Raw genomic sequence first — 10890 nt, forward strand, 5'->3', positions numbered from 1 at the left:
GACTTAGGACACTCCCCTCTTCTGGGCAGCTACCACTGGCTATTTTAGGTGGGGAGCTGACTTTTGTGAATCCCATTCTTCAGGCCTATCTCCCCTCAACTTCCCCTAGCTCAGGCTTTCTGAATCCCAGTGATATGCTAGGTGCCTAGAGTTAGGTATTGTAATGCTGACGATGGCAATGCCCAAGTCCCTTTGTGAATCTAACCCCAGGAGACTGAGGGCCCAAGCTCCACAGCAGCCAACTAGGCAGACTGTTGAGGAACCATCCCCACTTCAAATGACAAGAGTTTTCTCTAAAAAGCAGCATAAGTTAAAAAAAATTGTCGACAGAAGTGATCATTCAAGGTATCATTTCATCACTTAGTCTGAACAACGTCAGGTGGCCACCAAGCTTCAATCCCGAAGGTATATCAGAAAATATTTCTTAATCAGGGGACTATGGTTTAAGGAGTCATTATGGCTCAACCCCACAAGCTACTCTATTCTGGTAAGCAGGGAGATTTCCAGACTGTGCTATGGCGCTTAACTGCAGCATTAACCTTCTGACTCCTTTGCAGATAAGAACTGAAAAATATTTTAGGACATCTTGTGGCTGGCCTTGGGAGAGAGGGACAAGCCACAGGAAGAATTCCCTCTATCTTGTGCCCCTGCACATGGGCTAGCCATAATCCCAGTCCTTGTGCTCAGTGACTCCCAAGGAGCAGAGAATATAACACTACAATGCTAAATTCTTCAAAGGGGGTAGGGACATCGACTTATCCCCATTCTGCAATGGCTCGCAAAGCTGGGCCAGTATGTAGGGAGTACATGTGCTTCCATTTTTAGCGGAAGTTGTGGCCCAATTATGGTGAATGATTGACCATCACCCCCAAGGTATTCTGGCAGGGTAGCCCCTCCCCCATCAACCAAAACACTTGTCCATGCTCTGGCTATTCTCACTGATTTATTTTCTTTCTACCTGGTCTCCTCAAATCTCACAGTACTATTCAAAACACAAATGATAAAATTAGCATCTTGACCATGTCAATTTTTTATCCTTGCTTTCAAGGCCCTACATAACCCACCTGGGCCTACAAAACCAATCTTAATTCTTATGGGCCCCTTGGTCCCCTTCTCTCTATCCTTGATGCCAGGCTTGCAATTCCTTTGGTTTCCTTCTCCCACTCTCATCTTTGTGACTTCTTCTAGGCTGTCCACTGGCATGGAATTACCCAGTGCCACCACATGCCCCTGGACACTAACCCACATTAAACAAAGGCTTTCACTACCCAAATATGACTTATGATTTTGATGTTACGGAAGAGTCAGCATTTCCTCAGAATGTCTGGATTTATACATCTGTCTTTCTGACAGTGAACTCCTCCGAGTCAGGTACTGCCCTTAATTTTTGTCTTGTACAGCACTGAACACTTTCTTGCTGCCTAACTGTAAATGACATCAGCACAAGGGGCTGAAAAAAGCACAAAATAGGCCTTGTCATCTTTCTGCTCCCCCACACATACACCCAGTTACTATTATTCACTTAACTGTGATCGTCTTTTTTTATTAAATGCATTCTGACTTAATTTTTCTTTTCTTAAGGAAAAATACACTAGAACTCAGAGTTCTCCACCTTAAACGAGCCTTTTAAACACAAAAGCAAATCAGAGATGGTGCCCAAATCAGAGATGGGAGAGGACTCTCAGGAGTTGATAGTTATGCCTGGGAGAAGCTCGGGAAAGATCTTGTTGGCACTGGACAGGCATAGCAGTTTTTGTTAATCTCGTTGGTAGAGAGCCCCCTGTATTAAGATCTTGTCACACAATCGACCAGCAGGGACACCTGCCCAGGTGTGGGGTCCAAACGGTCAGTTTATAGGGCAGGGTAAGGGCCCAGACCTGTACTCTGTGTGGCGAAATAGACAAGGGCTGGTTGGGAAAACATTGGTGACTACAAAAAGGTTTCTGGGTTTCCACCATTCTATGGTGGAATGGATGGATCGCCCCCGAGTGGGAACTAGCATGAAGTTTTAGCATCCAGCAAACGTCAGAATATGGTGAGCTTGAAAGAAACTGAATATAGCTATTATTGTGAACATATAAAATGGACTCCAGCGAGGCTGTGAAGGACTACGCACATGAGTAAAGGCTTGCAAGATCAGGCCCTGAACTAGCCATTGTTCAACACATAAGCATTGGATACCAGATCCCCATGTGGTCACAAGCAGCACAGGTGTTTCTTCCTGTTAGTTTGATTTTATGTGCACACCTCTTTCTTTGATGGGCTATTTTAGAAAGGTGTGTGAGACATCATACTTTAAGGGGGGAAGTTATAGCAGTATAGGCTAAAGGGAAGGTAACTGAATGTCCTTAGCTGCTGAGTTATTAACTGAGACCATGTCTGAAACATGGAAACATCTGCAGGAATAATATGGATAAACAGAGACCACTTAAAGTGGGAGGGGGGCAGAGGGTTTTTCAGAATCATATACCTTGTGTACAACAATCAACAGAAGCCCCACTATAGCTGAATGTGGGAATAAGATGTTGACAGGATAGCCCTAACCACTGTCCCTGTTATTAAAGTGAAAACCTCTTCAGATGAGCACGTATTTTATTTTGGAGTAATACGGGAAATTGTCAAGTATCTATTTACAATACTTCTCTTACAGTGGGAGTACTATGGCTGGAATAGCCATTAAGACAATGGAAAGCTTGTACTAATTATAGGGAACCATTTGTTATACATTGCTTTTTTTTTTTCTTGGATCACTTTCTCCAGTATTTTAAATAGCTTCAATTTTGCTTCATTCGTACAATTGTTCTTAGAAGTTTAACATTATAGATTAAAAAGCCTACGTAGCTCAGCAGATTAGTCCTAACCAATTGTGGTGACAATTCTTATCAGATTGGAAGTCTTAAGTGAAATAAATTCGAGCATTTGCTTTGGGCTGCAATGGATGGTAATAGGCAGCATTTTATGTAAATCAGCACAGCTGCTAATCCTTCCTTTTTCTGAAAGTGGTGTCTTAGAGGGTGGATCCACGCTAGAAAAATGAGTATATGAATTACAGAACAGCAAGCAATGATGCAGCTGCCCCAGTGCTAAGCCACTATGGTCGATGCAGTTCAGACATTTATACCTATTTTCCAACATACGTTTTCAACAAATGAGCTTACTAGTGATTACTATGAATCTCCACTTCTGCTTCTTCTCCATAGTGGTATCAGCGAAGTGGCAACAAAGCTGCCTCATCCTTTCAAAGGCAATGTATTCATTTGAGGTCAAAATGTTGGATAAAAGTCAACCTCCACATGGTAAAGTAAAATAGGATGGGGATTACAGGGCATAGTGAGTTCAGGCAGCAGACTTTTGCCTCTATGGACACAGGCTCAAATCGAACGGCTCACAAGTGAAATGCATTTGGACACGAGCCTCCACTGAGCAAAATAAATGCCCAAACCGGTGGAGTCCAACCCCCAGTTTCTGATTAGTACAGGAGATGATGCGGAGAACGGGGTAGAGACGCTTGCATAGCATGTGCTTTCACTGCACAGGCCAAATTCTGTTCTACGCCAGTGAATTCAGGAGTGTAACTCAGGGCAGTCTTTGGGCCTATGAAACAAGTGCAGCCCTAGCATGGCTTTATATATTTACCTGAAGTCACTGTGCCAAATTCTGCCTTCAGATACGCAAATGCAATTTCCACTGGGCCAAATTCAGCACTGGGCCAGTTTTTTCATTGACTTCAATGGGAACAGATTAAGGGCCCTGGTATAAGCAGACAAAAGCTCACCAATTTAAATGGAAGTAGCCAGCATATATATGAGAGCAAAATTTAGGCTAGTGATATTACGCACTCACTTGTTTCAGCATTAAAATATTCCCTTTCCTAAAATGAAACCACAGAAGCAGAGTAAATATGAGCACTAACCACGACTGCAAGCTATGCTGTTTCTGGTGCCTTTTGCTCGAACATCTAACCCAACGCTGCAGAGAGAGGCTACATTTTAAAACCATTCCCTTTTTGCATTTCTTCCTAATGGATGACTGTATTTGTCGAGAGAAAAGTATATTATTAGTCAGAAAAATAAAGCACAAATATTAGAAGTTACCTTTCCTTAGAAACATCTTCTTTCCCTCCCCCTCCCACCCCTCACATTTGGAGTACTCAATATTGAATCTATGCAGCAGATTACAACCATTTAAAGCTGAGCCTTTAAGTACCAAAGAGAAGAACACCTATTACACGAATGCAGTAATTCTTCTGGCCTGATCTGACACTCTTTAAGTCATTGCTTGTTCAAACAAAGCAATATGGCATATATTCTCTCTACTCTCTAGATATATACCTATATAGATATGTACACACCCCCATTACTCATACACACATAATAAGGAGAAAAAAGCCCTATCTGAACAAAATTATATAGGATGGACCTAGCTGAATAAGTCAGCTAGATCAGAGGAGAGGAATTATGTAATCTTTTCAATTGAGCACACAGCTATAATTACTTTATCAAGCTGCATTAATATTTCAGTGCATTTTTCAGATTACATGTATGCAGCATTATATTAAGTATTCATCTACGGATTAAACCATCTCAGCTTTTAACTGCATGTTTCTCTCTGCCTCTTTTTTCTCTAAAGGTATCGGAAATCATCTTACTGTACTGCTGGGGGGGGGGGGAAGGGTAGAGAGAAGATATGAACTGCTGAGTAGCTGAAACAGAGTAAAGACAAATGCACAGAGGTTATTTCACAAAGGGCCTAATTTGTAAAGGTCCTGAGCTGTCATTTCTCTCTTGCTGGACCGGAACAGCATCCCCTCTGCTGATATAACATTCATGCAGCCTAATTCTGATTATAATAGAAAGGAGAGGATGAAAAATAATACAGAGCGGGGGGAGGGAATAGTAATAAATGCCAAGAAAGGGATTGAAAAGGCAACATCAAGGAGGAATGGCGAGAGCTAGAGCAGCACTTACCCATAAACAGCCAGATGGAGCCACCAGACACTAGGAAGAAGGTGAGCATGCCTGCTGGATCTGGCTGCAGCATGGGCAGCCTGAAGAGACTGAGTGTGTGTGTGTGTGTGTGTGGGGGGGGGTTGGGGGGAAGGAGGGGGAGGACTGCAGCACATTCACTGCAGTGACTGAGACAGTGGCACCAGCAGGGACTCGACCACTCCGCTTGCTCCAAGGCACAGCATGCTTGTCAATTACTTCCATCGCATAGGACGATATTTTTAGCAATCCCCCTTCCTCTGGGACCTCTAGCTTCTTCTTAAAGGGGGCAATATATCCCACTTGGGTAGGGCTCACTAATGTGCACATGAGCGATTTCCCCCTCCCCCCCTGGAAACCTAGCAGCCCAGGCAGCAAGGGGGAGTGGGAGGGGAAAGAGGGGATGGGAAGGGGAAAAACTTTATTTGGTGGTTTAACCCGTGTCCAAAGAAATTGCCCAAATATGGTGCCCTGCAGCAGCAATGCACCAGAATGCTCCTAAAGGCCCCAATTGTCAGAGCTGCTGAGCAGTTAAACTCCACCTGAAGCCAATGGGAGCCGTAGGCACTCAGCGCCTCTGGAAATGTTCAGGTCTTCATATACGGCGAAGGACTATGCAAGAGAACAGAGAGCCAAGTTGGTCTTTATGGTGTGTGGTGCACATTTGGACAAAGCATATTGTGGGTGTAAGTTATTCCATCCTTTCCTGAACGTGCTGGTCTCAGAAAATTAATCTCTCAGCTGCTGGATATGAGAAGGGCTTTGCAGAAAGAGCAGAGGCACAGAGCATTCTAGGGCTGGCCAGTGGTGAAGTCACATGTGCTGTTCCTTTGCCAGTCAAAGTGTGGGAGTTGGTAGCCGTGACAATAAAATAAAATGTCTTGGTTAGACTGGGGGTTTCAACATTTGATGGAGATGCATTAGGGCAAACCTGTATAGCAGACAGGCTAAACTGCGATAAGCTGTGATTTGTACTAGTGCAGTTTATCCCTCCTGGAAACCAGGGTAAACTGCACTGGTGCACATCATGTCTTTTACAGCTTTGCCTGTCTACATTAGGGACCAGCACCAGTGCAGCTATGCCAGCTGTAACTGGTGCAGAATTCCCAATGTAGAGAAAGGCCCATGTTTTTCTTTACAGTAGAAGGAATGAGAGTGGTGGGAGCTTTCCAGCAAGAGAAACGGATTCTCCTTAGGTAATTCTTGCACTTCTAAAATTGTGATAGTGTAGCACTGTTATTGGGTTTTCAGAACTGGAGGATGGGGTGCTCAGATCAAGCTGGTTTGACCCATCAGCACAGTTACTCCACAGTGCTAGCATGCAAACTGCTCCCTGCTCTCCAGACTCAGTGCAGGGAGCGGGTACCCAGGCTGCTGGGGAAGCATCTCAGCCACCGGGAGATCTGGAGTAGAGCTGTGAGGGAACCGGATTTTTCATTGGGGGGGGGGGAGTTTCACAACTTTGAAATGCCTTTCATTCCAAAATGAAAAAATAATTTAGTAATTTCCTATAAACATTTAAATTCTGTTAAAATCTTTGTTTGGGGCAGATTGAAACATTTTGTTTGATAAGATCAAAACATTTTGTTCCAATTTTGACTTATACATTTTTTTATATTTTATTCTCTAAAATTAAAAAATGAAACCGACATTCTGAATGGGAAAATCAAAACTCTTCTTCAATTTCTTGTTCTAACCAAATTTTTGTTGAATGTGATATATCCACGAAATGGCACCACCTCTCCCTAGTTATCTCTGTAAAGGCTTTATCACCTTGACCCAGGGGTTGGAAAATATTTTCTATGACAGGACATGGCTCAACACAAAGTGACTCAGCACTTCCCTACATTTCAAAGTCAATGCTGTCTCCCACTTTCACACCCATCGAGATCTCATCACCTCACCTTCCGTTTCATTACAAAAAGATTAAAATCCTTCACATCTCTGAGTCAGTCAGATCCATCACTCATCTCTGGAACAAATGCAACCTACCTGCTAGTATCAAATATAACTACCTGGAAAGCTACTTCTGTTTTCAAATTGTGCTCATCACCAGGATATCTAAACTGCTCCAACCTCCTATCAGTCTAAATGAGTGGACTCTGCACCTCCCCCCTTTAAACTACCCACTGAAATGAGTAACAGACCACATGATTTTCATGTTGTCTCCTGAAAAACTAACTTTCCACCCTGTTGACTGTAAAGAGAAAAAACCTCACAAGCTTGGTGTTCAGCCCCTCCCTCTGACAGCTGGGTGTGCTGTCTCTGTGGGATTCTCCCCTCTCGGTCTCCCAAGGAGCTACTTTGCTAGCCTCTCCCTTGCATGCCACTACAAGACCAGGGGGAATCTAAGCAGGGAACTGCTAAACTGTGCACATGGGGGACAGGCATTGTCTTCCATATGCTACTCCTTCCCTCAAATTCTCCTCCAGTCTGATCAATAACCAAATGCCAATTAGGGCAGACTGTGTCTGCACCAATCTCCTCTTTCACCCAACTTTCTAGCGATCTCCACCTATCACTTTTCTGTGCAGTTGATGTAAACTCTAACCCCTAACTTCTAATACTAGGTGACATCTCATCAGTTGAGTCCTATAGGTGACTGGCAATATTACACTGTGTATTCCTTTAAACTACCAGCACTGCCAGACCAAACATGAGGCACAAAATACATTAAAATAGCCTTCCATGTTATCGCTTAGTCTCACCAAATAATCTCCTTGATGGGAGCTGGGTGCCTAGCTCCATTAGGTACTTTTGAAAAATCTACCCATTATTAAATTAACCTGAGTCCTACATGATATCCCATCTTTTGGGGGCGAACTGCTGAGTTCCCAAACTACAAGTTCCCATCACTGCTTACTCTAGTTTGCAGTTAGCAGACTGCATAGCATAAATCACTCCCAACATTTTGAATCAGAAGTCCAGGGAAGTCATCCGATATGCAACATTTAAAACATGGGTAGATTTTGATAAGCCATCAAGTCAGGAGAAAAAACAGTCCTTATCCAAGTGAACAATGATTAAAATGGGTTTAATGATTGTGGAAACCTCAGTTTAACAGAGGGCTACTTAATTGCTAAGACTCACAGAGAGTTATGATCATGCAGCATTTGTATGCGGGTAGAACCTCAATTTTGCTAGTATGATGCAGATTATGGAGAAATCTCATTTACCTAATATTTTGTTTCAAAGACACATTTAAAAAAAGAGGAACTGCAGCTTTAGGCACAATTTGCTGTTTTATACTTTCTAAACTTGTCTGCGGTAAGTTTATGGGAAACTTGCTGAAATACACCCAAGAAAAGGTTTTTCCATAACATTCTGAGAACTTTATTAAAGTGAGATTTGGAGAACTACAGTTGATTAAAATTAATGCATATTCAGTCCGCTGCTATGATGCAGAAAATGTACCTGAGGAGCTATAATTTACCTTCCATTGGGCACCTCAGTTCTCTTCCACTCTCAGATCAGCTGTGCTGTACATTTAAAATTCTTATCTTACACTGGCTGTGATGATTCACAAATTCTAAGGCCAGAAAAGACGACTGTGATAATCTAGTCTGAGACCCTGCATAACATAGGTCAGAGAACGTCCCCAAAATAATGTCTGTTTGAACTAGAGAATATCATGTAGAAAAATATCCAGTCTTGATTTAAAAATGTGTAATGATGGAGAATACATCACTACCCTTGGTAAATTTTTCCTGTGGTTAATTAACATCACTGTTAAAAATGTGTGCCTTACTTTCAGTCTGAATTTGTTTAACTTCGATTTCCAGTCACTGGATCTTGTTATACGTTTGCCTGCTGGACTGAAGAGCCCATTAGCAAATTTTGTTCCCCATATAGGTATACAAACTGTGATCAAATCATCCCTAAACCATATCTAGTGAAGCTAAACAGATTGAGGTCCTTGAGTACATTGCTATAAGGCATGTTTTCCAATCCTTTAATTATTCTCATAGCTTTTCTCTGAACCCTCTCCAATTTATCAACATCCTTCTTGAATTGTGGACATCAGAACTGGACACAGTATTCCAGGAGTGGTCACACCAATGCTAAATACAGAGCTAATATAATCTCTCTACTCCTACTCAGAATTCCCCTGTTCATACATCCAAGAAGAGCATTAGTCCTTTCAGCCATGGCATCACATTGGGAACTCATGTTTTCAGTTGATTATTCACCATGACCCCCAAATCTTTTTCAGAGTCACTGCTTCCCAAGATAGAATCCCCCATCCTGTAGGTATGGCATACATTCTTTAGTCCTAGATGTATAACTTTACATCTGGGCATATTAAAAGGCACATTGTTTGCTTGTGCCCATCTTACCAAGAGAACCAAATAACTCTGTACCAGTGATCTGTCCTCTTCATTATTTACTACTTCCTCAATCTTTGCGTCATCTGCAAAATTTATCAGTGACGATTTGGTGTTTCCTTCCAGGACATTGTTAAAACATGAAATAGCATAAGGCCAAGAACTGATCCTTTTGGGACCCCACTAGAAACACACGTGCTCCGTGATAAATACTTTGTACTACCATGGTACTTTCTGTCTGATGATTTCAAAGTGCTTCACAAACAATAAAAAATAAAGCCTTCCAAAATTACAGTAAGGTAGGTAAATAATATTTTCCTCAGATACAGATGGGGAAACCTGAGATTAAGTAATCTGTTCAAGATTCCTCAGGAGCCCAATGGCAGAGTTGTGAAAAGGACCTCGATCTCCTGGTCTTTGGTCTTGGGATGTGAACACTAAACCACCCTTCCATTATTCACTGGACAGAAGAGTAGCAATGTTTGCGATTTCTTGCTTGACTTCTTGAGTGTCTCGGGTAGGATGGCAGGGAATTAGTAGAAGTGTCTTTTTTTAAACCAAAAAGAGAGGTCTAATGGGATCATCCCCCTACAGGGGGGAAGATTCCTTCTAATAGCCTACTTCATTCTTCCATTTCTTACCACTGTCCTTGCTCCTTCTTCTGGCCATATCTGAAATTCTATATAGGGGTAGTGTATGTAGGTGAGATTTACTGGATGGGTAAGTATACAGAAGACCAAACCAAGACTGAATTGTACTCACCATTGTGTCCTCCAGTACCAAGGACAGGGGTTCAAGAGAAAACAGTTGCTTCATGTAATATTTCCTCCTTCCCAAATATATTAGTTCATGGTGCAGGGGAATGAAAATGAACTTTCATATATTGTGCTTCAAGAAGGTAGTTCCTCTGTTTGTGGCAGTCAAGCAGCCACAGTCTGGTTCATCATCTCATTTTTCATCTAATATTATAGGATACAGTGCAAGATGAGTCAGAGACGAACCCTGGAAGACAGAACCCTTAATTAGTATAGAAATCCCCCAAAGAGATAAGAGAACCCAACAATGCAGAGAACACTATAGCACAGAGAATCCTGAGAGAAAGAACATTCTATGTAGACTAGAGCTGTGCAAGCTATTCACATCAAACTTCAAATCCACTCAAAAGACAGGATTTAGCCCTCTGTTGCTGCATGAAATGTGTATGGTAAACTTTTCTTCCTCCCTCTGAACCTTAGGGACATCCAAATTGGAATTTTATAGCATGGTTTGGAGCAGATGCTGCTGGTGGGAGAGAGGGCCAGAATAAGATTTATTTTTTTAATAATTGCTCAGTACTGCTTTTTTGTTTATAAGTAATTTTTTAAAAAATTACTGAGCCAAATCTTTGCCCCTTTAAAGTCACTGGAAGTCTTGCCATTGACTTAGTTGGTACTAGAACGTGGCCCAGGGTGATGGGTGGAATTACTGTAGGTTACTTGGCAAGTGTTAAAATAGTCCTTGTATTTGTCTCCTTTGAAGTATGCTGTTTGATAATTCTTTGCTATACATGCACTGAAAGTGCCTAGATTCTTTTATGCTGC

The 10890-nt window shown here is 42.1% G+C and overlaps 1 protein-coding gene across 5 annotated transcripts in view; it reads right to left on the reverse strand.

The window, feature by feature from the left end:
• ACSL6 (acyl-CoA synthetase long chain family member 6) overlaps window positions 1-5074 on the reverse strand; it is a 115045-nt gene extending 109971 nt beyond the window's left edge. For 2 of the 5 annotated variants that reach the window (XM_048860761.2, XM_048860760.2), the window contains exon 1: window positions 4968-5071. In XM_048860761.2, coding sequence (XP_048716718.2) covers window positions 4968-5040 — 73 coding nt within the window. In that variant the 5' untranslated portion in view covers window positions 5041-5071. Of the gene's footprint in view, window positions 1-3913; window positions 3933-4967 lie in introns of those variants that run through there. The other 3 variants (XM_048860764.2, XM_048860763.2, XM_048860765.2) reach the window with 3 other exon arrangements.
• Between the last annotated feature and the right edge of the window lie 5816 nt (window positions 5075-10890).

This window comes from Caretta caretta, chromosome 8 (assembly GCF_965140235.1).
Source record: "Caretta caretta isolate rCarCar2 chromosome 8, rCarCar1.hap1, whole genome shotgun sequence".
NCBI classification, from domain to species: Eukaryota; Metazoa; Chordata; order Testudines; family Cheloniidae; genus Caretta; species Caretta caretta.